This window comes from Scomber japonicus, chromosome 3 (genome assembly GCF_027409825.1).
Source record: "Scomber japonicus isolate fScoJap1 chromosome 3, fScoJap1.pri, whole genome shotgun sequence".
In the NCBI taxonomy this organism is placed as follows: domain Eukaryota; kingdom Metazoa; phylum Chordata; class Actinopteri; order Scombriformes; family Scombridae; genus Scomber; species Scomber japonicus.
In genome coordinates, this window is record NC_070580.1 from 14,907,720 (window position 1) to 14,935,473 (window position 27,754).

Below are 27,754 nucleotides of genomic sequence, written 5' to 3' on the forward strand. Positions count from 1 at the left end.
AGTGGTGGTACTATCTATGAAATAAGTATTATAACTGCTAATTATGTATGAGTTTAAACTTTGTATTTTAAAAAGGGGTATAGGCAGATCTAACAATAATGAATGGCTGATAAGTGAGTTCCACTGAAGGGTCCTTAAAAAAACATAATATATCTATAGATTCAGTGCAAAAAGCTGAGTTTTCTAGTCTTTACTCTCATTAAGCAGCTTCCAAAGAAAGTCCAGGTGGAGATCTGATGACATAAAGCAAAAATACTCCAACAGAAGGAAACAATGCCAAACCTGATTAGAGGACTGCCAAGTGTAAAAGATGTGTTCGGGCTCTGAACTATTTCAGAGGCTCCAGGTGGTTCGAATGACTTTGATGACGTGTCTGCTAAAGTTGAGCGAGAAAACCTGCGCTTATCTCGAGTTGCATGAGTTCACTTCATGAATGTTAAGAGACAAGAGAGGGAAATAACACAAAGTACTGGTGGTTGAGCTGTAGCGCACACATACAAAGGAATCACTACACACATACACAGGCTACAGCTAATGTTGGTACCATTATGTCAAGTCTGTTGGCTGTGAAAACACTCCAACGGTCACATGTGCAATGAAAAGTAAAACGAAAGAGATTTGCTTGACCTGCAATCAGAAGAGAGTGGAGATGTATGTGCTAAAGCTCAGCTCTGACATTTTAAAGAATGCATTACAAGAATCTGTTTTTATTGTTTTCCTCTTTCTGCCTCTGCACATTCATGAAGCAGCGTTATTCAGCTCAGATTTTTTGCCTTAATAAGCATTCATCTCAGATCTTTAACATGCACAGAGATGCATTTTAAAGGTTACTGGCAGCACACTACGTTGAGCCATCAGTCGTCATGTGACCACACTATCTAACAGACAAAATAATCTGTAAACAGGCTGCAAAAAGTTCAGTGCAGAAACCTAGCAGCGCCAAAGAGAACTAGAGTAATCCTTAGAAAACAGCAACATGTCTGCAGTTTTCTTGCTAAAGAACTTAATCAGGAGGCAAGAACATAAAGTGTAAAAGCTTCTATTCATACACCGTTCTTACTTTGACCTCAGCTTTCTGTGGAGGAGCTATTAGCAGCTTCAACCAGTGACGGCCACACAGGGACCTGCAATCTAGGTAGGGTACCCTCCATTAGCCTCTCCATCCACAGTCCAAGCCTGTCAAGCTTGTGGTGGACTTCTATGCTAGTGGCCCTGCTGGAGCCTCTCTTGGGGGGCGCCCCGTCCTCCCTGGAATGGGAGCGGGATCGAGAGTGGGAGCTGGACCTGGACCTGGAGCGGGATTTTCTCCTGCTGTCAGAGGAGAATGAGGTCTCGGACGTGGACGAGGCATCACCGGGATCGTCCCCTGTGAAGACGGGCCTAAAGAGGCAAAAGTATTTCTTGTAGCCGTTGAGGGCCAGGACAAAGCCGGAGTAGTCTGAAGACTCCTCATCCTCATCTGAATGGCCCTCGTTCTGCGCAACATCAGAGGCTGAGCGAAGGAGAGCCGGCATCCAGTGGCGGTGCTTGTCAGCGTTGAGGAAGGAGAAGTGGAGGGTCTGAGTCCTGTAGTGGCAGTGGGATTTGAGGTTAATAGGTAGAACAAGCAATGCTCAATGAAAAGTGTGAAATAAGAGCATCTTAGTGGACGAGATACACACATAAGTCCCTAATGTTTATATAACTCCATTATTTAGCCTTGATTCTGTTATTTAAATGTTAATTATTACAATATCACTAAAGCAAATAGACACAAAGGACAAAGATTAAGAAGCTCTAAACAACAAACCTCAACAATATGGATGTATAGCATTAACATTTCCTGACATGTGCAGTGCTAAGACTTACCCAGAGAAAGAGAAAACCTCCTTGGCAAATTTCCTGAGCAAGGCATTCTTGGAGGCATTGGTGAGCACCAGTACAACATTGATGTGTCCAGGCCTCAGCTTAACCAGGTTACTGGTGTACGTGATGTCTGTCAGCTCTGTCACCTCCACAAAGTCCTTCTTGGGAGGACGGCTGTATGGACCAATGACAAGTGGGATTATTACTATTATTTCTGTGGATTAAGAGATTTTGTCCCCTATTTTTTTTTTCTTTTTACAGTGTAGCTACATTCAGATGGGATTGCTTCATGGCAAGTATGGGGAAAATATGTTTAAAGTGACTGATGACACTCTAAATGTACATGTAGCATATGAGTGCTGAATTAAGACTGATTAGAAAGAATAAAGCTATTATTTAAGCACCACAGAAGAAGCTGACCACATTTTACAGCAGTTAAGTATTTTTAAATCTCTCCTGCTTCTACTGGCTAGAGCCATGTCCTCTTGTGAAGAACACAGTCAACAAGTTAATTATTGTTGTGGGGTTTGGTTTTTTTTTAACATAGCTCACACAACCCACGTGAGGTGATTGCACACAGCTGCCCAATGTTCTTAAATGTCCTCTTAACAACAAACAGCAAATGGAAATGTTTCTATTTACAACAGATAGAGTTGAATCACTCTATTGATTCTGGATAACCTCTGCAAATGTACACAAACAGTTATGTCTAAAAGCTACAGTAATTTTATTTAAGAAGTTGTCTCAAAAAGGCACAGGAGAGCAACTGAAACATCACAAGTATGAAATATTCTTAATTATTGATTATGACATTACATATATTACCTTAATTATTATTAAAGTAAGGCTGGCAGATATGGAACACAATTTGAATCCTCAGCAAACCAAAACTACCTATCAGCTGGTGAAGGGGCTGCTTTAACAACTCAAGGGGGTGCTGAAGTTAGAACAAACATCCCATGGTCCAACCACTTGAAAACTGCATAGTCATTCAGGCAGCAGGTGTAGGGACAATGCACTTTTGTGCCCTTGCTCCTTTGTTCCCCTCAGAAGTATTTTGTGTTTGCTTCATGTCAGGCTCTGTCACTACGTACACACGCATCACATGTTGTGTGGGCGTATCAAACATCACCTCAGTAAAGCTTGAAATATATTCACAGATTTGCAGTTCCTACAAAGAGCAACACCGAAAACAGAAATTATACAAAAATATTCAATAACTTAAATTGTTCAGTGTATATATAGTGTAGTGTTTCCAACATCATGGTTATATTACAACGCTTGGTTTGGAAAAATGTACTTTTGCATAATTTTGGAGAATTTAAATATTCATTAACTTCACTCTTGTACAGTGTAGTGTTCCCAAATTTCTTTGGTTCATTATATTGATAATTGCACTTCAAAATACGTATGCATGTATGTTTGTTTTTGCCCATTCTATAGATGTGTGATGAGTATTTTTTCTTTTTTAATGATTGTAATTACAGGTGACCAGGTGACTGTCTTTGCAAAGTTTTGTGACTTTTCTTCTGTTCCATGTGACTAATAGTACAGTTCACTTATTCTTATTTGTATTTATTTATATACTTTATTTCTTTTTACAATAATGGTAACATTGATACATTGATTTGAATTCTTTGGTTTATTTTATTGTAGAAGAATACACTTCCACATATTTATGTTGTTGTTTTTTTTGCCTGTGCTATAGTTAGTTTTATAATGTAATATATACTGTTGTTGTATAGTTTCATTATATGCCAAATTAAGCTTAGGGCACCCAAATGATCAGCAGCAGCAGCCGTGTTCATGTTGCTACATTACCTGGAGGTAGTAGATCTACTAGATGCATCGTCTTGAGTTTGTGGTTGCTCTTTTGGCTTTGACGGCCGGGGTTTGCTCTCACCTGGCTCACTGAAAATACACCACAGCAAAGATAATTATAAGTGTGGATGCCAGGAGCTCTGACACCTTTTATGGGCAACACTATCCAGCCAATAAGTGACTCAGCTGGAGTCAAACTTAGAAACAATCATGTATGTAAACTAAGACAAATAAGACAAATAAGTTTCTACTGTAGACATTTTAATTAAAATAATTTCAATGTCTCAGACTGAAAAGGGACCATGCCTCTCTCACCTGAAGGCCTGAATGATGACGGTGCCGAAAAGGATGAAGAGAGCTGAGAAAATCAGTGACAGGATGGGCATCATCTCTCGCCTTGAGGGAAGACACATTCAAATCATAATATTATGTCCATGACTTCTAGACAACTGGGAACGCATTACACAATGAAAAAGTTCAATATAAAGTTATGTGCCATGAAGATGTGTTTTGCATTATCACAAACATGTACCTGTTTTCCGCCTAGCTGGTGCTGGTTCGGAGCCAGAGCCTGACTAAGCACCGCTTCTTTGCTTTTCCACCACCAAAGCTCCACCCCCGAGCCTCAGAACGGGAGCCAGAGCAAGCACCAACTCTTTGCTGGTCTAAAGCAAGAACCGATTACGTCAGCAGACTGGGGGCGGGGCTAACGTTTATTAGCCGGCTAGCGGGGCTAACGTTTATTAGCCGGCTAGCAGGGCTAAAGTTTATTAGCCGACTAGTGGGGTTAACGTTTATTAGCCGACTAGCAGGGTTAACGTTTATTAGCCGACTAGCAGGGTTAACGTTCATTAGCTGACTAGCGTGGCATTTACAGAGGGTTAAAGATTTGTTGATTAAAAGTACCATTTTTATCATTTTTTTGCCAGAGCTGTAGTCTTCTTCTTCTTCTTCTTCATTTCCGGCAGGCTAGATGCCTTGCGCCATGTTGCTGCCTCTCACTGGTCAATCATGGAAGTGCTTCACAGTGACGTAATCGTGTGGCTCCTTGCCGGTGGAAAAGCAACAGGTTCCTAAGAGGTGCTTGGATTAGCACTGGCTCTAGCACTAGCTCCGAACCAGCACTGGCTCCAGCTCGGTGGAAAAGGGGTAAGGGAGTGATGTGCACCCAAAGAAATCTCTGGAAATAGCTTTACTAGATCAAAAAATACTAATTTGTCCATCAGTACTGAAATGTACAGTTAAACTTCTCCATGTAGCCTATTTATCCTACATGTGCATCTCAGCTTTGATGGGACACACTGAATATGTACCTACAGAGCCCCCACCAGGTGGGTATGGCAACACTTTAATGCAGAGGCATGATTCAGCTTCTGATACATTTCAAATACATCAGCAAAAGTGCTCCACAATGTCTGTCTTTCTCTTTTTTGCACGGAATGCTGCAGACTTCCTGGATGAGGGTTGTCTTACCAGTTTGAGTAGAGAAGGTCATCGTATATTTGAAGGACATAATCATACGCCGCATTCATCCACTGAATGAGAAATATCTGGTGGGAGGAAATTAAGCAGAAAACAGTGACATTAATCCACAATCCCCTCTGGTTAAATGGTCAGAATGATGTGTATATGTCTGTGTTCTCTCTTACGGGGGCCATCTCGTTGTTGAGTTCTGGCAGGGTGGCATCTGAGCTCAGGTAGGTGGGGTCTTTCTGAAGGAGCTCCAGCTGTTCATGGAGGCGGTACTTGTCTTCTTCACTGCCATTCCAGCCACCACTCATAGAGCGGTACAGGACCTTTCCAGCCTGACTCCGCCTCTCCAGAATCACCACCTGTAAATTGAGGCGACTCAGATTTTCAAAATGCAAACATCAGTAATCTGACACATATCCATTTCTGAACATTTTGTGTTCATTTGATACTTGATACTGATACTGAAACTTCCATTTTTGAGTGTCCTGGATAAAAAAAAGGTTTATCAGCAAAGCAACTGTGTCCTCAATGTTTGTTAAGAGTGGAGAATAGAAATGTCTAGTTTTTTCAGATAGCTTAATTTGTACCATACTTATGATTTTAGGGAGTTGGTGAGTTTGTGCACAAGACTAAAATCTGATTAATGCAGACTCCTAAAAACTATACTTTTATTTAATGTTTATTTCCCACAACCCTTTTTAAAGAGGTTTGAAGTGATATTTTTTGTCATAGCAATATTTATTTCTGACCATTATAACAAAAGTTTGTTTTCCTGCATGTTCAGAACATATATAAAAGGTTTTTACACAGTACTCTGCAACTGACCTGAGGTGAGAGCGCAGCCTGGTTTTGAAGCAGTGCCTGACACAGAGGCTGCTGTTGACGCTGATAAACGTATGCAAAGCGCAGCACCTCTTTTCTGTTAGTTGAGGCGAAGTCCAGGAAGGCCTTATTGCCCGGAAGAAAGGCCTGATCCTCACCTGTGATCAGCAGCACACAGTACCTGCAAACCATTCAGCTCAGTTAACTCCTTACATTTGTCATATGATGCTAGATTTCAAAGTCAAGCTTCCTTTTTTTACTTTCAGTTTTACATCAATTTTGCAGGAATACACAATCAGAGAACAGGCAAGACAGAAGAATCCTTTGAGTTCAATTTAAGTGAGTGATGACAACCGTTGTCATTTAGGGCCCAATCTTGGGGTTGGCGCACAGCGGATGGCGGGTGTGGCGTGGTGCATGTGTCTTTGTTAGTTTGCCCCGGCACAGTTGTCATTTTCTCACCCTGTGCCCATGTTGTCTAAATAGCAAATACACTTGCACCAGTCTGTGCGCCTATGGGTGTGTTGGTCTCAAAAAGAGAAGTGGTCAGGCGTATTAGTGGTGCGTTGCTATCTTAAGGCAGAGGAAAGCGATTGCACTACTGACTAAAAAGAACCAGGTCTAAAGTCACTGGTGCATATGTCAATGAATCAATCAATCAATCAATCTTTATTTGTATAGCGCCAAATCACAACAAAGTTATCTCAAGGCACTTTACACATAGAGCAGGTTCTAAACCAAACTCTTCAGGTTTTAACTTTAAAGAGACCCAACATTCCCATATGTCACTGTTATTTAAGGGGCGCATCATCAAGAGTCCAATATGCTCCTAGATAGGCAGGTGCGCTACACGCAAACACTGTGCCTGTTATGCATACACAGGCGCGTTGCAGCACACAAACATGCAAAACATCACAAATAAGAGGACCACAATGTAAATTCGTATTATGATGTACATCAACATATTATATAATATTTATCAGATTTAATTAATTGTAAAAAATGGAGAGTGCCGCTGTGGAAAGTCCTAACAACCTATGAAAGTCTGTAGCCTCTGACACGCTGCACAGAGCACAGTGCCATTACGCGCAGCCACTCACTGTTTATTAAATCAGTGACAGCGCTCCTGGATATTAAAGGGAATGGGAGATGACACTCTGATTGGTTTACTGCGTGTTACGCCCAAAACACGCCTATGATTAATGAGGGGACTTAAGTCCATCCCTTTTAGACCATGCGCCTGGTGCAGTGACCATTTTTCCGCCGTTAAAATAGCAAAAGTGGATTTGGAACCGCCCCAAAGGCACTTGCACCACGTGCTTCACGCCATGCGCTATAGATCGTTAAAATAGGGCCCTTAATGTCTTACTTCCTTCGTCTGTGGAACTGCTTGACAGGACACAGCTCATCAAACAGCTGCTGGTTGACCAGCCGTGGCACCTGCAGGAACTTGTTGTTGGAGACAAATTCATCCATGATCTGCCGCTTCATCCCTCTGGCCTGTGTGAGAGGAAGCGCAGGGGATATAAGGGTGGTAAAGCAAAGGTTGCAGTAGCAGAAGGGACACGCTTGAAAAACAGCAACATTAATTCATCATTTTGTACAATGTATAATGTACCTGGATAATGTCAACTGGCTTTTCTGTGTCCTCCTTAAACAGCAGCATGGTGGGGGCGTATGTGTTAATGTTGAACTGGCGCAGGAGCCGAGTGTTGTGTGTGTCGCCCTGGTCCACATAGCCGAAACGAACATAGTCTCTGTAGGCAAATGCTGTTAACTGGAGAGTTGAGAGGGAAGGTGAGAGCCCAAATAAATATTAAAATAAAGATGAGAAGATATAACAATGAATATTTCAAAGCAAATAGATTACAATAAGCTTGCTAGTTGCAGTGTGTGTATAAGTGAATGAGAGATTACCTTGTAGAGTAGGGGAACAATGGGGACTTGGTCAAACAAGAAAACGCTGGGTTTATTCTCTGCAGGCCAGTTATCCAGAAAAGGCAGGTAGTTGTTATCTGTGATCTGGAAAAGCAATAGAAATGTATTAATGGTATTTTTTTGTAATATATAATATGCATTCCTGCTAAATTAAATTAAAGTGTACTTTAACTGAAGAGCAGTATTATTCACATGCACAGATTGTACTAAATGTACCTTTTCCACCAGCCTCTGGGGCAGCAGGTCTTCAATGAACTGTCGCAGGTGCTCTCGTACCACAGCTTGATGGAAGAAGGTCACCCTGCCGTTCACCAGCCCGATGATGGAAGGGGCGCGGTGAGCTCCCAACTGGTTGGCCAGACGACGCTCATAACCCAAGTCCACAATGCCAATGCCCACACCTGGTGTAGAAGTTGAAAAAGACTGATATGTATCTCATACAGTAGAGCAAAACACAAGCACTCTTGCAATGAAGGAACAATACAATCTAAAACAGTAATGGTAATGTGTTCTGTCTACCTATAAACCTGGTCAGCATACTGACACTGAATGGGTGACACAACTGTGAACTCATAGATGGATATTAGAGATTTTACATTCAAATTCATCTTTTCTGAATGTTGCAGAAAATGTGCCTACATGCCATAAAAATCACAACGAGTGCCGTTTATCAACAGAAGAGAATTTCCAATTCACATATTAAAATTGGTCTGTGAATATTCTATTGTATGGTCATTTCTCTATTTCACCAAATAACCACCATGCAGCTATGGGGCAAGACAAAGGACTCCATTTTAACGATCTATAGCGCATGGCGTGAAGCGCAAGTGCCTTTGGGGCGTGTCCAAATCCACTTTTGCTATTTTAACGGCAGAAAAATGGTCACTGCTCCAGGCTCATGGTCTAAAAGGGTTGGACTTAAGTTCCCTCATTAATCATAGGTGTGTTTTATTAGTGATGTTTGCATTGTTTGTGTGCAGCTGCGCGCCTGTGTGTGTGCGTAACAGGCACAGTGTCTGCGCGCTGCGCACCCACCTATCTAGTAGCATATTGGACTATTGATGATGCGCCCCTTAAATAACAGTGAAATATGCACCAGTGACTTTAGACCTGTTTTTTTTGGTCAGTAGCGCAATTGCTTTCCTCTGCCTCATAATAGCAATGCGCCACCAATGCGCCTGACCACACCTCATTTTGAGACCAACCCGCCCATAGGCGCACAGACTGGTGCAAGTGCATTTGCTATTTAGATAACGTGTGCGAAGGGCGAGAAAATAACAACTGCACCAATCTGCTGTGCACCGACCGCAAGATGGGGCCCATAGTCTCTGGAAATAAGCACTCCATGCTGTGGGATATTTAACAGTCTTTGAAATTAGTGAGGCATTGTCTCATGGATCAGGTTCATAAAAAATGCATAGTGTCTTAGTGGCTCACAGAATCCTGGGTATCCACCCTACTGAATACCACAGCGACAGAGAAAACAAGCCAAAGTTGGTGTTGAGATATACCAAAAGGAAAGCTTTGAAACAAAGCTCTGTTACACAACACTTTGCAGCTAAAATGGGCAAAAGCTGCATTTGTCAAAATTTGTCAAAATTTGTATATGAACAGCGGGTCAAATGTGTAATCTGGGAGATGATGCTCATAGTTACAAACCTACAAATTATTATTATTGTTAATAATACTAGATTATTAGCATACAGCTTATGACTGATTTAAGTAGCATAGTGAAGTGCACTGTGTTACATTAGTATGCAGGACATATTTCCAGTTGCCAGCCACTTAGCTATTTCAGACTAAACATCAGTCTTAGTCTGAAGGGCACTGGGAACGCTGTACTGCTAATTAGCTAAATTAACTTTAAATTCATCTCCAGTGCCAAACAATGTTACACAGGGCCGAATGCCTCCCTTAGCTTCACACTCTGTTCAAGGGAACAAGGAAGAACAAATAAACCTTAATGAATAATTAAAGAAATGGCCCGCTCTGTGTAAACCATCTTAATACTCAGAATCACATTTGTTCTAATGGCTAGCAACTGGGCAAACATCAACATTATATTATGATGCTTTTAGGAAAAACAGCCCTGGTCCTGTGGGAGTGTGGACGGGGGAAGAGTGATGGGAGTGTAATGACAGCAGCCTCACCCAGCGGCTCCAGCTCCTGCACTGTCTCCTTCCACACAGGCTCAATGTGGATGCATGCAAAGCACCACTCAGAGGTCACTTTGATGAGGTATGGCCTCTTGTGGCTGTCTGGAAGGACATCGCTGTTAAACTGTGCATGGTGAAGCAGGTACTTGCTGTCTGCAAAGTCCCTGGACCTGGAGGAGGGTCAGAAACAGATAGTGAGCGTTTTTTCTTAAGACTTTAAACGTAGAACCCCAATTTATTTTCTGGTTCTCAATCTTGCTCCTTTTCACATAAAAACATCAAAAAGGACAATTCTGTTAACAGATAGGAAGATAGTTTTAGAAAAAATGGTAATATTTCTATCCTTATATTAACTATTATGAGTTCTAAAAATCGATATAGTTGGCTGCCACTTATCGTTACCAATCACTCTTTTTTTATTTAAGCAGTAAGTAAAATGTTTCAAAAAGACACATTCCACTCTCAGGTTAGCAGAGCTCAAACTGGTGTCATTAAATGTCTTTTTTTTATCTGTCTTACATGCAGAAAACACGAAAAGTCATAATCATGCGAATAATTTACACCTCTAACATCAGTGTCTTCACAAACATGTGACAATGAGACAATTCCCTTCAACCCACAGGAGACTCTCATCAGTGTTTTCTGATTCTGAATATTGTGGAACAAAATGAAACTGATAAGTATATGAGTGACAGACTACACATCTGAACATGGCGTACCTGGGGAAATGGAAAAAAGACTCATCAAAGTAGAAGCTGTTGTGGAAGCTGCGGAAACCTTGATGCTGTGACTGGCCGAAGGGCTGGTTTTCATCCATCTGTCCATAGCGATCAAAGTTGGATCTTCGCTCCTCATTGGACAAAATCTGCATGTCACAGAAAATATAAGTGAGACGATTGTGCTCTTGATCAAATGTTAAACTATGATTTCAAACAATTGGGAAAAAGACTGTCACATAGAAAGTAAGTGGCACCAGCTGGAGCTACAGTACTACATAAAATGTTGTGATGCAGAGCGCTGTGTGATATCACTCACCTCATATGACTTTGAGACTTTGATGAACATGTCCTCTGCCTTAGGGTCTTTGTTCTTATCTGGATGCCTGAAAAAACCCATATAGGACACCACTCATCACTGTTAAGTTCTACAGGGCTTCAAAAAGCTGGGTTATCTGAGACCAGATAACCTGAATTAGACCAGGTTTAGATGGGTTACTTGATAAAAAGAAAAGCAGTAGTTCATGTGTCAAATGTGCACTGTAAACTAAATCATAGCCATGGTGTGTGATGGCCTAGCTGGGGGACTTCACATGTCAGTCACTCACCATTCTTTAGCGAGGTTCTTGTATGCCCTTTTGATTTCTGCTTGACTGGCACTCCTGCTGACCCCGAGGATTTTGTAGGGATCATACTCAGAGGCTGTTTGCACCAGCTGCTCACTCAAAACGAGCAAAAAGATGGCGAGCAGTATGAGACATGTCCGATTATGTCTCTTTACCGTCATCGTCCAACGTTAACGTCAATTTACGCTAGTTAGCTGCCGGGCTAATGTTATAAAGCTATGTAGCGGATATGTGTGTCAAACTAAGAGCATACATTATCAGATCTGTTGACTCTTTGAATGCTACGTTTAGATAAAAACGATATACCGGTGTTTTACTACGATGATGAAGCCATTATTTTTCTAGCAACTGCTGGACATTAACAAACCGTCAGTGTGGCGTCTGCAAGGAACCACAGAGCTTCCGGTTTCAAATTTCAAAATAAATGATGAAGTAAGTGAAAAAAAAAGATTCGTGTCTAATACAAATAAAAAAAGTTTCACACGATATATATCCATAACTTTGTCAATTTTTTTTTTATTAGTGCAAAAAGCGGTACAGACACCCTGTGAGAAGACCCCACAACAATAAACGAAACCCAACAAACCCATAAAACAAAAGATACAGACAAGCAAATAATGATGATACAAAAGTCACCTGATAGTGAGAACAACAGTGGTAACAATATTTGATTAATGTGATGATTTAGCGTGTGTGTGTGTGTGTGTGTGTGTGCACATAGAAACATTGACCTTGTCTGGACCAGTAGTCCTCATAGGGATCTCTGTGCTAATGAGGCAAAACATCATTTCTGAGGTCCTGGTAAAGGTTACTAGGGTTAGGCTATCTATAATGAATGGAAGTTAATGCTGGATAGCTGTCCAACCTTGTGGGTGTCCATGTGTGACAGAAAGGAAAAAAAGACAGAAACAAAAAAAGAACATTGAGGAATTTATTTAAAAATCAACTGAAAACTGAATCAACTGAAAACTGGCATCTTATCTGGATGCCTGAAAAAACCCATATAGGACACCACTCATCACTGTTAAGTTCTACAGGGCTTCAAAAAGCTGGGTTATCTGAGACCAGATAACCTGAATTAGACCAGGTTTAGATGGGTTACTTGATAAAAAGAAAAGCAGTAGTTCATGTGTCAAATGTGCACTGTAAACTAAATCATAGCCATGGTGTGTGATGGCCTAGCTGGGGGACTTCACATGTCAGTCACTCACCATTCTTTAGCGAGGTTCTTGTATGCCCTTTTGATTTCTGCTTGACTGGCACTCCTGCTGACCCCGAGGATTTTGTAGGGATCATACTCAGAGGCTGTTTGCACCAGCTGCTCACTCAAAACGAGCAAAAAGATGGCGAGCAGTATGAGACATGTCCGATTATGTCTCTTTACCGTCATCGTCCAACGTTAACGTCAATTTACGCTAGTTAGCTGCCGGGCTAATGTTATAAAGCTATGTAGCGGATATGTGTGTCAAACTAAGAGCATACATTATCAGATCTGTTGACTCTTTGAATGCTACGTTTAGATAAAAACGATATACCGGTGTTTTACTACGATGATGAAGCCATTATTTTTCTAGCAACTGCTGGACATTAACAAACCGTCAGTGTGGCGTCTGCAAGGAACCACAGAGCTTCCGGTTTCAAATTTCAAAATAAATGATGAAGTAAGTGAAAAAAAAAGATTCGTGTCTAATACAAATAAAAAAAGTTTCACACGATATATATCCATAACTTTGTCAATTTTTTTTTTATTAGTGCAAAAAGCGGTACAGACACCCTGTGAGAAGACCCCACAACAATAAACGAAACCCAACAAACCCATAAAACAAAAGATACAGACAAGCAAATAATGATGATACAAAAGTCACCTGATAGTGAGAACAACAGTGGTAACAATATTTGATTAATGTGATGATTTAGCGTGTGTGTGTGTGTGTGTGTGTGTGCACATAGAAACATTGACCTTGTCTGGACCAGTAGTCCTCATAGGGATCTCTGTGCTAATGAGGCAAAACATCATTTCTGAGGTCCTGGTAAAGGTTACTAGGGTTAGGCTATCTATAATGAATGGAAGTTAATGCTGGATAGCTGTCCAACCTTGTGGGTGTCCATGTGTGACAGAAAGGAAAAAAAGACAGAAACAAAAAAAGAACATTGAGGAATTTATTTAAAAATCAACTGAAAAATGGGGAAAAGAATCAAAAATTCAACAAACAAAAATAATGCACAAACAATGAGAAACGGAGTACTAGGGCTCAGGCAGAGGTCAGCACATACCCATAAATATGGGCCTATGCAAGGTGGCACACTGGCAATACAAAGTTACACTATAATAATATACTGAGATAGGTTTGCTTATGTGAAGTGCCCGATATTTGTGCCAACAAAATGTGAATAATGGCAAGTGAAAGGTTATAAATGCATATCTACAAAGTACAAGCTGAAAATCACAACATTGTGGAAAATAACTAATGTTGGTGGTTAATAATCATCCTACACTGGTTACATTTATTGAATAATTAATTTGATCTGCTCAATAATAGGTACACATCTGATGCTATAAATGAAAATACTTAATTCATCTACTTATGCTTATGCGTGTCACAAAACTAATGTGGAACTCTCTGCTCTGTTAATTTTATAACATATACACACATACATTGAAGCTAAAATGTATGATGTCCGGTCGTGCTACTGCTGTCTCCACTTAACTTGACGCTGCTACAGTAGATTCAGTAACGCGCATGCTCAGATGAACCCTTGGCTGCAGCTGGATATACTTACATGAATGTGTCCCTTCCTTCTTCCTTCTAATTTTTGACATTTCTTTTCAAAAATGATACCATTAACAACATCTTTTAAAGTATTTCTTGTTTTTATATGATGATATGAGGAATGTTCCTAATAATCACCATTATTGGAAGAAAACAATCTGTGTCCGTGTCTGTATTTATTTTGGGTCATTTTTGTCTTATTCTCTTAATTCGGGGGTCTTCATTTCCGCTTCCTCTTCGTCACAGCCGCATAAATCTGACTGGTTTCACTCTACGAATGGAAAAAAATGAACACATCGATGTCTGACCTCCCGACTCAGCCAGCAGCACACGATAAAACCTTCATATTGTAACTTGAATGAGCAGCGCCGCTAAACGGAATGGTTTCCCTTTCCCAATGAGACCAATATGTGTAGCCTGTGTGTGTTTAGTTTGAGTGCAGCGAGCTCACAAAGTGCGCAGAGGGTTTTATCTCGGTAGCTAACGTGAACGCTAGCTGTGCGTAGCGGCTGTCTCTAAATCTGGCTCCTTCAGTCGTGGAACAGACGCCTCTCTGTTGGCTAAGGTAACCAACAATCATCTTGATTTCACTGTAGCTTACCGTACTGTTGTGACACTTATATACACCGTACTGCTCAAATGCTAATACTACTAAAACATGGAAGTGCAGCAGACTGGTTCAATGATTTTAAATTCAGACCTCCACTTAAACTAAAAATACAACTATAGAGTTTTTATCACCCACCTGATTGGCAGGTTTAATAACCTGATTGTGTCTCATGCAGCACATGACATGCACAAACAGCAACTAGGCAGCATCTCAAATCCAAATAATCCTTATTTACATCTGTAATGTACACAAACACCACAATAACTGTACAGTACTGCTATTACAGCCTGTACTTTCATTCCAGATTTGACATTTATAAGTCTGATTATAGCTGTACATCATATAAGCTACTAAAAATACTGAATGGACTTATAAATATTATTGTACATTGCATATTTCCTTTTAGTAACCTGATACAGTTTCTTGTTAATGCCTGCAGAGATGCATAGCTGATATTACTGCTCTGGTATATTACTGCTCTGGTACTTTGAAGTACATTAATACTAATAATATTTTGTGTATGTGTTTGTTTTTTGGCAGCACCATGTATTTGTTACGTTTAGTGTGCCGCCACAAGACAGCCTTGGTCATTGGCACTGTGTGCAGCTTTGCTGTAGTTCTTGTCTTCTTGGCCAAGTGTACCTCAGAAACTTTGAAACAGGGCCATGCAGATCCTCCAGGCCTAGCCCCCCATGCCATTGCATTGCAACCCCGTCCAGAGCAGCATAATCCCTCCTCCACATCCAAAGACTTGTCAGCATTTCTTGTGGTCCTAATCACAACCGGTCCTAAGTACACTGAACGCAGGAGCATCATCCGCAGCACCTGGCTGGCCAAGCGGGACTCGGATGTTCTGGCCATGTTTGTGGTAGGAACTCAGGGGCTTTCCAGCGAGGACCTTCAGAACCTTAACACAGAGCAAGGGCGGCACAAAGACCTGCTCTTAATGCCTGACTTGCGAGATTCCTACGAGAACTTAACACTCAAGCTGCTTCACATGTACTCCTGGCTGGACCAGAATGTGGAGTTCAAGTTTGTCCTCAAAGCAGATGATGACACATTTGCTCGCTTGGACCTCCTTAAAGAAGAACTGAAAGGGAAAGAGCCCAGCCGGTTGTACTGGGGCTTCTTCTCAGGGAGAGGGCGAGTGAAAACAGCTGGGAAGTGGCGGGAAAGCTCTTGGGAGCTCTGTGACTACTACCTGCCCTATGCGCTGGGTGGTGGCTACATCCTCTCGGCTGATCTCGTGCGTTACGTTCATCTTAACGCAGGCTACTTCAAAACGTGGCAGAGTGAGGATGTGTCCCTGGGCGCATGGCTGGCACCAGTGGATGTTCGACGGACTCATGACCCACGCTTTGACACAGAGTACAAATCACGTGGTTGCAACAACAAGTACTTGGTGACACACAAGCAGAGCTTAGAGGACATGTTGGAAAAGCACCAGACTCTGCACAGTGATGGCAGGCTGTGCAAGGAAGAAGTCAAGCTGCGATTGTCCTATGTGTATGACTGGGGTGTGCCACCCTCACAGTGCTGTCAAAGAAAGGATGGCATTCCTTAATGTTTCTCCTTTTCACAAAGCTGAAGTTGGCTTCCACTTTGGAAAAGTTAACTGATAATGTTCCTCTGCCAGTTCTCTGTTGTTAGACCATATTAAGTTGTGAAAAGGGAGACACAATCATAAAAGACTTCTTGATGTTATAAATCCTGTTTCAGTAAAATCCTGAAAAAACATTCAAAACATGTAAGAGCAAGTTTAGCTCAAAAACTACTATACACAATATTTTTTCTCTGTTTTCACAAACCTAAAACCGGGTTTAAACAATCTTAAAATTCATCATGTCAGTTTAGACAGGGTTTGACATGTTTAATGGTTGTTGAGTTAGATCTGGTCTAATGTGGTTTGAGTGGACAAAAAGCTCAATAAAATTGCCCTTCTTATATTTTCACAAACAGAATACAGGTTTCACAAATATGAAAATGGGCTTCAGTCACTCTTCATGTTAATCCAGTCCATGTTTGACAAATACAGTATTTTTCTTTTTTAAATCCAAACCCAGGTAATGTGGTCTGAAAGGAGAAAAAATCAAATCACCTTATTTTCAGTTCTCACGGAGTGCTGGAGTTTTTACTACTAAATTTCACAACTCTTAAGTAGTGTTACAGCAGAGACTTGGCTGAGAAATATTATTCCTTCACTCCCAAAACACAAGCTAAGAGTCAGAAGCCAATTCCATATCCTTGTGAGCTCCTTCGGCCTTGTCATGTTGACCCACGGTCATGTCAGTGCTTTCTTTCCCGCCAGCTGACCACATTGGTGGCTTACTTCTCTCCTCTGTCTGTGCTTCTTCTGCTGTACCTCTTGCTTAATATGTTCAAACACTATGAGATATGTTTCGAAGGTTGTTTCAGTGTAGTAGATGGTACAGGGGAACACAGACGGGAGAGTCTTACCTTGCCATGATGTCTACATTTGGTTGTGAAAGCAGTTTTTTTTTTTTTTTTGTATTTTATTTATTGTTAATTTATTATGCAGCAAACCCAACACACTGTTATTAGCTTTGGATAGAGCCACGGTGAATGTGGTTGCTGCTTGTGAGTAGAATTTGTATTTATAAACATGTCGGGACATAAAATGTACAGAATTTAATAGAAAAGAAATGTAAAGCTTTTGTTTACGGTCAACGGTACACAAGGTGTTTCATGACTTGCACAGAATGTGTCAGAGAAAATGGTTGAATGTGTTTTATTCAGCAGCAGGCCTTCTTATTCCCTTATGTGGGGAGTTAGTGATGATATTTACATTTCCAAGGCAACAGCCAGTACACTTACTGTGCAGAGATATCAAGTTATTTGTGAATGTTTGTTTGCTGCGTACCACAGATTCAGACTGAGAAACTCAATATAGACCAGCAGCTGGCACTTGGTCACTTTTTTTAAACGAGAAATATTATTTTAAAGTCAATAAATCATGAGGGTTTTTTTTGTTTTATTTGTTTTTTGTTTTTCTGATGTTAGGCTCTCCAACCCAAACTTGCCCTGTGATGACAGTAGCTGTGTCCCAAAGCTTTGACATATGTGCAGCAGCTTTGATTATCCAGTACAATATGTTGGTGTACTGGTTAGCTAATTAAGGAATGCTGATTTAAAAAAAAAAAAAAAAGTGCTGTTTAGATTTTTGTGAATGATGACATGACTATTTTTCTCACTGTTGTCATTAGCAGATTCAATATGTTTCAATGTTTGTTTTTAATGTTCAACCTCCCTGGATGTTTTATTAAAAATTTGAAATGTATTATTGTCGACTATATTCTCATATATTCACTTTATATGCACTACTTCCACATTCAATTACATGCTTTATAAAAGGCAGAATTGCATCAAAATGACAAGAGTACAAAATGATCTTTCTATAATATGACAAAATACAGTAACTTAACTTTCTAAAGTAAAGTAAAAAAAAAAAAAGGTTGATGTCTTAACACAACTTTGATTCTAGAGGAAATACATTTTACACTATGGAATGCTACATCTGAATTCACATGGTACATCCTGTTTAACCCTATAACGCTCAAAGCAATAGATTAATGTTGAATATTCCAGTCTGAAATATAAAGCTAATAAATCACAATTTTTAGTATATAAAATGTCATTGTGTGTGTGTGTGTGTGTGTGTGTGAAGGCTGCTATTGTCAATCAAAGATGAAAAGGTACAGTTTCATAAAAGCCTGTGTTGCCATAGTTTTGGTCATCACGAGAAACAACTCTGGATATGCTTCAGGGTCCCTCTCACACGGATAAACTCTGGTACATTCAGCAGACTCTCACTCCTCTTCTTCTGCTCCAGCTCATACTGCAAGACAGAATTATTCCTTAACAAGAGGAAACTATCTACAGACTAGCTGATATATATACTGAAAAGGTCAAAGGAGCATTGCCCAGGTTGTGTGGTTTTCCTCATAACCCAGAGCTCACTTACAACTTGTAATCTTTGCTGTCTTCTGCGTAGCTTCACTTCCAAGTCGGAGGGAGGAAAGAGGGCGAGCTCCCTGCGCTTGTGCTGCTCTCTCCTTTTATTTTCCAGCACGCACTGCAGCTCCGGCCCTTTTCTGGGCAGCAGACCTCTGAGGACGCACAAACAAAACCACTGATAAGAAAGTGGATTGCTAGATTAAGAGATTAAGAGTTTGAAAACCGTGTAATTACAGTGTTGTTAAAGGAAAAGTTTGAACCAAAAGAATAGATATATATATATAAAACTTTGCTGGAGTGCCTCTCCATGAATTTGACTGATATACAGCATACATTATTTTTGCCTTCTCAGAGATAAGACAGTGAAATCATCAGCCCTGTGTTGAGAGATTAGCAGTGATGTCTAATGAGATGTTGTACCTTTTGCTTGATCTGTGTTAAACATCACCTAAGCATGTTGTTTATCTCCCAACCACTGCAGCAGACCTGTGACAGTATGTGACCTGATTATAAGCAGCAGGTACAGAGCTCTCTTTTTCTCACCGTCTGTGGCAGAAGAGCAGCTCTTGGTGAAGAGTTTTGTGTTGGGGAGAAGCCAGGACGGGATTTGGGAGCCTTCTGGGCTTGATGAGGTCACTACCCTCCTGTTGTCGACTCTCAATCACCTGGCGAGGAGGGACTGTCCAGCAGTGATGTCTCTCTGACACACATAAACACAGACGCAGCACAGTCACTTAATATTAGTTTTAGTTTTATATCTAGCAAGCTCCTGTACACTGTAGCATGGATAAAAGCTTCAGTCAGCTGCAAAACCTATGTATATTATGTTCAAACTAGCTGCATTGTTATGATAAGAGTGTTTTAAAAGTGATAGATTATGACTACTGACTTAATGTGAAGATCACTTATCACTTTAGATTGACTATTAATAGTTTTTTGCTTACCTCTTCTATTTCGAAGGTCCATTTTATACCAAATCTGAAAACAACACAGAAATTCAATTCCATTTCCAAAATGAAAGCTCAAATGATGTAAAGATCAGTTATGTTTTAAAGTTTACAACATGCATTTTAAGTGTTTACATGGCTTAACCCCACTGAACCTCCATCACTGATCAGCATATCCAATAAGGTGCAACATCCAGGAATGAACATTTCTCAACACAGCAACGCAAACAAGTAATCATGACTGGTGAGGTGCTTTTTTTCCAAATTACATCAATAGAACTCTGCTGTATAGTTAATATGTTTCATAGATACTGTTGAAAGAGGGTCATAGGTCTATCAGTTAATTACTGTTTCTCAGCTATATCCAAGTCAGAAGCAGTAAATCATGCAAAATACCATCAGCATGGTTTCTGATCATTTCACACAATAAAATCTGTAGCATGCTTGGAAAATACTTTTTCCAAAACGATCATGGTTTAAAGCCCTAATGGTCTTCCGTTCTTTGACTACCTGAGCCCAGAACAAACATCACTTGTCCAAACAGAGGCATAGGCAACTCAAACCTGCTTATTTATCTCTTTATTCTCTGTTCATGATTAAACAAATACAAATTCAATTTACTCACTATTAAAGAAAATACATCAAATATGAATGTCAGCATTTCCCCCACCATAAAAGTAATTAAACCAATCTTACCTGTGTGCTGTGATAGAGGTGCATTGTTGAAAAGAAAGATGTGCGGAAGTCTTCTCTCTCAGAAACAGAAGCTCTCTGTTGTGCAGCAAGCTGCAGTCAGTATGAGGCTGATCTGAGCAGGTGTGCCTCCTGTCATCAAATCTTATTAACAGTCTTACGAACCTTTGTTCCATCCATTCCCTTCAGGAGAGAAACTTCTGTTGTCTCTGAGGCAGGAGCAGCATATGGATGGATTAGAATAATGTAATATAAAGATTAGAGTAATGCAACAAGAAATACTCAAAACAAATATGGCTTTTGCATTGCTACTTCATGGATCCAAAGACACTCTTCTTGCATGTAGAATGTATGAGAATATTGTTTTATTGAGCAACTTTGTATTAATCTTGTTGGTTATTATAGCCACTGTACAAAAAGGTGAAAAGTTTGGGATCTTTTTGCTATAGATAATTATCCAATTGCCTTGAATTAAAAAGATATAGAAAACTCCCTGAAACCAAAACAGAGGACACAATTTAATTTTCTTGATCCAGTGGAGGAATCAGTGCAGCAGTGGCAATTGTCAGTTGTCACTGAAAGGTACTGCAAACCACAGCAATAGAAAGAGCTTTGACTGCATGTGAAAATGCTATTGTTAACACTCAGTATATATGTGATATATGGACATATGAAAAAAGTACACTTAAATAAATGTAGGATTAAGATGTAAATGATATTTGTAGAATGTAGTGGTTGTATTAGAGAAGTGTTCCATTGAAGTGTTCATGTTTTATTTTTGGTACAACATTTAATCAAATGCAAATATGTTAAAGTCAGCCACCTCGAGACAGATTTACATTTGTGCCATGTGCTTTTAATTTTTCAGTGATTGATTTAACAGGACTCCATGGTATGTTCAGACTTGAATATTATCTTCTATCGCCTGTCCCATGCTTTTCAATCACCTTTTCACAAAGTGTCCTTTTATCAACATGGTGATTTGCTGGTAATCTAGATCTAGATTTCTTTTTGACATTAGACTTTTTTTCAGTTGATCAATGTAAAAAAATCCATATGACATCCAAGTACTTGTGTGTGAAATGTGCTTTGATTCAATGTTGTAATGTTGAGTATTTTATGTTGTTACTAATCAGTCAGAAGCAATTCCAAATATTGCTACAGTATTTTTCAACTCATAAAAGAAACATGTAAATAGTCACACTGAGTTTAAGGCACCCTCCTGATATGCTGAAACTGGAGCTGTTTCAACAGAAAACACTGCAGAGAGGCTAATTATTGTCTCTCTCCATGGTGCACCTCAGGATGTGAGGTGGAGGTGGCTATGTAATGGTGTCAGCTCATTCTAGAAGCCCAATTTAATCCCCACCCTTCCCTCTGCTACAGCCTAAAGTGTGTCCAGGTTCAGAGCTGCAGCAGAGCCAGCCTTTTTCGCCAGTTTGCTAATCCTGCATTTGTATTCCACCTGCTGTAGGTGCCTCCATGTTACTTTACTGCAGAAAGCAGCGTGCTGTCCACATCCTGTAAAATATGTTGTATGCAATAAAAGACCTGAGTCCTCAAACATGTAGGCTATGTGTATGTGTTTACCAGGTTCATCCATTTGCTAGTGATACATTTTCCTTACTGTGCAACTGCACTTTTTAAATTTCCTCACTAAATATGATACGCTTTGTCATGGATTACTCTGAGAAATATAATAGGACATGCTATAAATCCTATAAAAGCATGCTATGCTAAGTCTGTAAGGAATAATTCAGTTCCACATTTTTAAAATACGTCTCAGCTTTGCTATCTAATGTTCCATGCAAAATATTCCCAACAAAAATTAAATGCTTTATTAATGCACACGGATATGGTTGTCCTGAGTTTCCACCATAAAGTAGCCTAATTTTATGGGAAGACTACACAACATAAACGCATGAGAGAGATGCTTCAGCTTTAAACTGTTCAATGTTATTGTGTATCAATAAGGTCATTTTATGGAGTGGTGCAAGGAGCTGTAAACCATGAATTCCAGTAGGTGGTAGTAATTGTGGATGGACAAAAACAAACACAAAACATGAAAAGGCAGCGCTGCAATTCAAAGGATGCCGAGTGCCGTAAAAAACCAAAGAAGAAGAAGAAGAAGAAACCGGAACTGTCAACCGAATGACTGCGAAGCAGACTGCATTACATCTTCACTTTGCAACACATGATGGACTGCTAAACTAAAGGAAGACACAGTGATATAACATCGTCAAAGAGCAAACTGCCAACATGACAAATGGTAGGTTTATTGCATGGTGATACTAGCTAAGAAGTGACATGTAAGTTACTTATGGGACCGGAGGCTAACGTGGAAGCTAATGTTAGGTTAGCTGTAGACGTGGCCCTGTAAACACTGTCTGTCGGTGAGCACCTGAACTTATTATTCCCTTCTCATTTTATAATTGTCTAAAAGTTACAAATTCGCTGCACATCTGACAGTCCTTGGTCAAAGTTGTGGATTCAAATTTGTTAATACTGATGACATTGCATTTTTGTCAGTCAACAAGGAAACTGGCTAACTAGCTTCAACTAGGACATCGGTGGCTAATGCTAAACATGCCAGACAGTTGATTACATGATTACACCATAATAATACAGGGACTGTCTGTCTCTTAAAGAAAACTTGTATTTTATCAGCGTGAAACTGGCTTTAGCTGCGGGTGGAGGTACACCCAGGTTCAAATGATTACTGTCGTCTCATAATACTACAATTTCATTATTAACAATACACTTTGTACAGGTAAGTTTAAAGGAAAATCCACTTGAGCCCAGATTGATAATTGTGGTGTTTTAATTACTTTACATTGTATTCGATTTATCAGACACAAAGAAGTAGTAGCAGAAATAAACACCTGTCATTGAAAGCTGGACATCAATATCAGAGCAGTAACTGAAGACGCCATTTAGGGGACAGGTTTATTGAAACAAAACGTACTCCCTTGGCATGTAGTTGTTTTCTTTTTTCTTTTTGGATATTAGATTAAAATTAAAATTAAGATGTATACCTGTAAAAAACAAACAAACAAAAAAAAACATAACAATAGATGTTTGAGGTATCATCAGTCTGTCTCCTTACTTTTGCAGATTAATAAATCATTTTAATATTCACAGATAAATACTGTTTTGTTCTACAGAAGAAATGTGTGAGTTAGTCTGTGTCTGAGTTAGATTTGTTTATGTTAATTATAGCATTGGCATAGGCCAGTGATTTTAATCTTTTACCTTTTTGTCAACGTTCCCTCGAATTTAATGCAGCTAACAGGTTTGTTTTGTATTGAAGTGGACTATGTCAGTAAGCCCAGTTATTCAGACTGTGTGATATCCTCCCCTTCCTCCATAGTGTACTCCTTCGATGGCATCCTGGTGTTTGGGCTGTTGTTCATATGCACGTGTGCGTACCTCAAAAAGGTGCCTCGCCTCAACAGCTGGCTGCTGTCGGAGAAGAAAGGAGTGTGGGGAGTCTTCTATAAAGGTAGGTACAGGACATCACACATTAACAGTATGCCGCTTCAACGCTTCAAGACACATCTGTGATGAATACACAAAATGAATGTGAAACTCAATCTTGAATAGATGGTGCCATTAGAATAGGAAATACTGAAGCGGGGGGAAATGACGTGTCTGAAAGAATCCAAATCAGTCACTCAAATAGCCATGCATCAGCTTAAAATGAAATATATAGATAGTATTTCTCTAACATTAGCTGCAATGTACCATCAGCAGCTAATTTATAATCCAGCACAATGAATTTTAATTGAAATTTTGAGTAAACTATGAGTAAAGTGGGTGATATGACAATATATACAGTGACAATTACTATACCATTTATACTAAACTAGCTATCTCTTTAATATATGATTGAATCAGAACTTTTCAGGCAATGTTGCTTTCTGATAATATAGAAATATTGCATTTGTGAGTTTTGAGGTATTTGACTCAGTGGATTAACCAAAAATGGAAAGTTTCACAATTGGATTATCTTTTTTTTGTTTTTTGTTTTTTTTGGTGACCAAAAGTGATTTGACATAAACTTTAATAAAATGCATCATATTCAGTTTTTGGTTGGATCTCCTTTGCAGTCAATGATCCACATACAGTACGTCAGCATATTCCCAGGTGATACTCCGCCCAGCCCATGCTGCATTAGTCTTCCATTTTTGCTTGTTTGAGACTTTTTGACTTCACTCTTCAGCAAGTGCTTAGTTGGATTTATGTCAGCTGGCTGACTTTGCCAGTCAAGATCATTTGATAATGTTTATGAAAATTATTTTTAAGTTGTGTTATTCAGGTGTCTTCATTGCTATCCTGCACTGTCTTAAAATTTGGAGGAGTATGTTTCAAATGGGCAACAGTTTTTGCACACTCAACTGTCAAAGGCATACCTTTAATCTTAGCCAAGGTTTTATGAAGAAGAAGAACTGCAGTACAGAGTCAAAACGTCAGAAAATGTGTCAATGTCCAAATATTTACATTGTACATATTTAGGCTTTTTAGATTTTATTGATTTGCATATCAACACTCACCTGTGTATTTCATCACTCATCTTCTTGATCCTCCATCTCTGTTCTCAGCTGCTGTGATTGGGACGCGGCTCCACATCGCTGTTGCGGCTTCCTGCCTGGTCATGGCTTTCTACGTGATCTTCCTGAAATGATAGAATTAAACTGGAATAGAAAGGACTGGATGGGTGCGGGCTGGGGATGGACTCATCTCAGTGGTCATATCATAAACCTTGTTTAGGGACACCTCTTGGATTATGTGACCCATGAAGCCCCATTGCCCGTGGACCTATGTAAAAGACAAGTCAGTGCTGCCCCCTTCTGGTGAATGGGTATAACTCCTCCCTTAATGTGTGTGCACTACACTACAGACATGAAGACATGAAGAGCATCCTGAATCTACTCCACAGTTATTACAGAGGAGAGAGCCTGATGGGTCACATGGTATCATTCTGTTGTTGGGTAATACTGTTTATTGTCTTAATCCACACCCTGTAATTATTTATACTGAAGGATGCACAATATGGAAGGGCAGTGTGTGAAAGGTGTAATGTTTTACATAATACCTGTATACAACCTAAAATTAGCCTAGCTGTATATATTTGGAAGAAAATATGACCAATAAAGATTTTCCAGAGGTTGTGTGTGATCAAAGTGAAAATAATCACTTCTGCTTGCTCCCAGCTATGCTGTCTTCTTTCAAGGGGTGGATGGGTAGATAAACAAAGCTAATATATAAAGGTGTTTATGTGTACGCTATATTTTACTCTTTAAAAAAAGCTTTTCTCACAGGGAGCAGTCTGTAAGATTTAGTGGCATCTGGTGGGTGAACTTAGCAGAAATGGAATATTATATTAAGTATGTTTTCAGTAGTGTAATGAAAATGAGAATTGTGTTCTAGTTACCTTGGAATAATCCTTTTATATCTACATATATAGCGGGGTCCTTTCCACAGAGATTGTCATGTTAAACTGCCGTTTTTCTACATTAGGCCAGAACAGATGTACCAAACACTGTCTCCAGAGAGGACCTTTTGTGTTTTTCATGAGTTTGGAGGCTTGGAAGGGGAGTGTGAGAAGAGGGCTATTCAGTTGGTTGCAGTCTGCAACATCACTGCTAGATTTTACTAAATCCTACACAATCACCCTTAAAAGGATGAGTAAATTAACTACATCATTGCATTAGAATTACTGACATTACGTGCTGAAAGTCAATACTCTTGCAATCTGCAATGTCACCCCTAGATGCCACTAAATCATAGACACTGATCTGTAAACAGTTCTGTTGGGTATCTGATTTTTTTTTTCCATGTTTGAAACACATTTTTGCACAGATGTTTACTCTGACTCAATGTATCTAATCTGGATTATAACATTTTTGATGTCGCAAATTGTTACAAATGGGCCTGTAGGTCAATTAGATAAAATGTTTTATCACAATTGTAGTCACAGAAGAGTTATAACTTAAAAAGAGGCATTTCAACATTGTGAACATTGGATAACTGTACCAGACTTGAGATTTAAAGAGATTTAAATACAATGCCAAATAGTGATGGTGCTTCTCAGGCCCTCTTCATTATATCCTGTTATTTCCAAGTTTAATAATGCCACCTTATTTTTTATTATTGAAAGAAGAAAATGTTTTAGGAGGGGTTGCAATGCAATTTTCAGTAAAATGTTAATCAGACAATTTGTGTGTATGTTGTCTTTATGAACCAAATGTCCGATTTCAAGTGACACACAATGCCTATAAAAAGTGTTCACCTTGGTCCCTTTGGGATTTTTGAAACAATGTTTGGTTTTATAACATTTAATCACAGTGGATGCATTTATATAACATGAACATGAGGAAAAAACTCCCCAAATCAATTTGAAATAACTGAATTGATAGTATTCACACTCTTTGAGTCCATGTGTAATAGAGGCAGTAGAGGCATACATCAGTATCAGCCGTGCACATCTGACACTGCATTTCCCCCCCAAACTCTTCTTGCAAAACTAGTCCACTTCTGTCAAGGCCCTCCAGGACTGTGAATGAAGAGCAGTTTTCGCCACAAAATGCATTAGACTGGGGTGTTTCATAAAGCAACAGTTGCTGTTGTTGTTTGGTTTTATGTTTGGGGTTGTCTTGTTGGAAAATAAACTCCCTCCAAAGTTCCAGTTTTCTTGCATACTGCAGCAGGTTCCTCTACAAGACTGGGTTTTGCTGCATTCATTTTGACTTCACAAGCTGTAGAGACAAGTCCCCACAGCATGTTGCTGCCACTGCTGTTCTTCACAGTGGGCTTGGTGCAGTGTTTGACTTTCACTAATCATAGCTTGTAGTGTGATGGCCTAAAAGATACATTTTTATATCATCAGTCTGTAGATTTTGTTGCAGTCTCTCACATGATTTCTGTCAAACACCATCCAAGATATCATTCAAATTCTTTTCCAGTAGTGACTCTCTCGTTGCCACGATGCCTTAAAGCTGCCAAGCACCCTGGCAGCAGTTTTATATACACAGTGTCTGCCGTCTCAGCCAGAGAACTCTGTAACTCCCTTACAGATTTACAGCTGTGCCATATATCTATTTTTTATGGTCGACCTCACTGCACTCTTAGTTGCTTTGGAAATGGTTTTGTATCACTAATTCAGCCTTGTTTAGAATTAATTTGTAATGTTTTTCTGTACTCATTTTATAAATTGACTAATCAGCTGCTGTGCGGTGTAATTAATGCAAAAACCTTTTGCATCTTAACTCATTTTCTTTATCTTTTACGTTTTTTATAATACTGCAGCACTTTCAGGTTCACTGTGAATGGGTTAGCACAAATTAAATGCATTATTATTG

General features: G+C 39.6%; 4 protein-coding genes across 4 annotated transcripts; 2 read left to right on the forward strand and 2 right to left on the reverse strand.

The window, feature by feature from the left end:
- Nucleotides 1-5: 5 nt before the first annotated feature.
- On the reverse strand, nt 6-11,739 carry dnajc16l (DnaJ (Hsp40) homolog, subfamily C, member 16 like). The gene is made up of 15 exons (XM_053315465.1): nt 11,380-11,739; nt 11,091-11,157; nt 10,775-10,920; nt 10,050-10,225; nt 8,116-8,300; nt 7,879-7,983; nt 7,580-7,738; nt 7,331-7,461; nt 5,965-6,142; nt 5,316-5,498; nt 5,140-5,216; nt 3,982-4,062; nt 3,667-3,756; nt 1,849-2,019; nt 6-1,566 (listed from the first exon to the last, which is right to left on the reverse strand). The coding sequence occupies exons 1-15, from the start codon at nt 11,556-11,558 to the stop codon at nt 1,068-1,070; spliced, it is 2,427 nt and encodes an 808-aa protein (XP_053171440.1). The 5' UTR covers nt 11,559-11,739; the 3' UTR covers nt 6-1,067.
- Nucleotides 11,740-14,457: 2,718 nt separating this feature from the next.
- b3galt6 (UDP-Gal:betaGal beta 1,3-galactosyltransferase polypeptide 6) lies at nt 14,458-16,447 on the forward strand. The gene is made up of 2 exons (XM_053316216.1): nt 14,458-14,733; nt 15,319-16,447. The coding sequence occupies exon 2, from the start codon at nt 15,323-15,325 to the stop codon at nt 16,340-16,342; it is 1,020 nt and encodes a 339-aa protein (XP_053172191.1). The 5' UTR covers nt 14,458-14,733; nt 15,319-15,322; the 3' UTR covers nt 16,343-16,447.
- A 2,085-nt stretch (nt 16,448-18,532) lies between these two features.
- On the reverse strand, nt 18,533-19,719 carry si:ch211-160o17.6 (protein FAM107B). Its single transcript, XM_053315488.1, has 4 exons — nt 19,698-19,719; nt 19,297-19,453; nt 18,761-18,905; nt 18,533-18,634 (listed from the first exon to the last, which is right to left on the reverse strand). Exons 1-4 carry the CDS (start codon nt 19,717-19,719, stop codon nt 18,533-18,535), a joined length of 426 nt encoding a protein of 141 aa, XP_053171463.1.
- Nucleotides 19,720-22,535: 2,816 nt separating this feature from the next.
- tmem167b (transmembrane protein 167B) lies at nt 22,536-26,586 on the forward strand. Its single transcript, XM_053315728.1, has 3 exons — nt 22,536-22,662; nt 23,764-23,895; nt 24,995-26,586. Exons 1-3 carry the CDS (start codon nt 22,653-22,655, stop codon nt 25,075-25,077), a joined length of 225 nt encoding a protein of 74 aa, XP_053171703.1. The 5' UTR covers nt 22,536-22,652; the 3' UTR covers nt 25,078-26,586.
- Nucleotides 26,587-27,754: the final 1,168 nt, after the last annotated feature.

What these genes read in the sequence shown, in the direction of transcription:
- tmem167b (XM_053315728.1), top strand. An exon ending in GTGGGGAGTCTTCTATAAAG is followed by an intron (nt 23,896 to 24,994) that starts GTAGGTACAGGA and finishes CTCTGTTCTCAG; the next exon opens with CTGCTGTGATTGGGACGCGG.
- si:ch211-160o17.6 (XM_053315488.1), bottom strand. Translation starts at nt 19,719, where the DNA reads ATGGACCTTCGAAATAGAAGAG. An exon ending in CTGCTCTTCTGCCACAGACG is followed by an intron (nt 18,906 to 19,296) that starts GTGAGAAAAAGA and finishes GTGCGTCCTCAG; the next exon opens with AGGTCTGCTGCCCAGAAAAG. An exon ending in GACAGCAAAGATTACAAGTT is followed by an intron (nt 18,635 to 18,760) that starts GTAAGTGAGCTC and finishes TCTGTCTTGCAG; the next exon opens with TATGAGCTGGAGCAGAAGAA.
- b3galt6 (XM_053316216.1), top strand. Translation starts at nt 15,323, where the DNA reads ATGTATTTGTTACGTTTAGTGTGCCGCCACAAGACAGCCTTGGTCATT.
- dnajc16l (XM_053315465.1), bottom strand. Translation starts at nt 11,558, where the DNA reads ATGACGGTAAAGAGACATAATCGGACATGTCTCATACTGCTCGCCATC. An exon ending in AAGAACCTCGCTAAAGAATG is followed by an intron (nt 11,158 to 11,379) that starts GTGAGTGACTGA and finishes GGGTTTTTTCAG; the next exon opens with GCATCCAGATAAGAACAAAG. An exon ending in TCAACAACGAGATGGCCCCC is followed by an intron (nt 5,217 to 5,315) that starts GTAAGAGAGAAC and finishes TCCTCCCACCAG; the next exon opens with ATATTTCTCATTCAGTGGAT.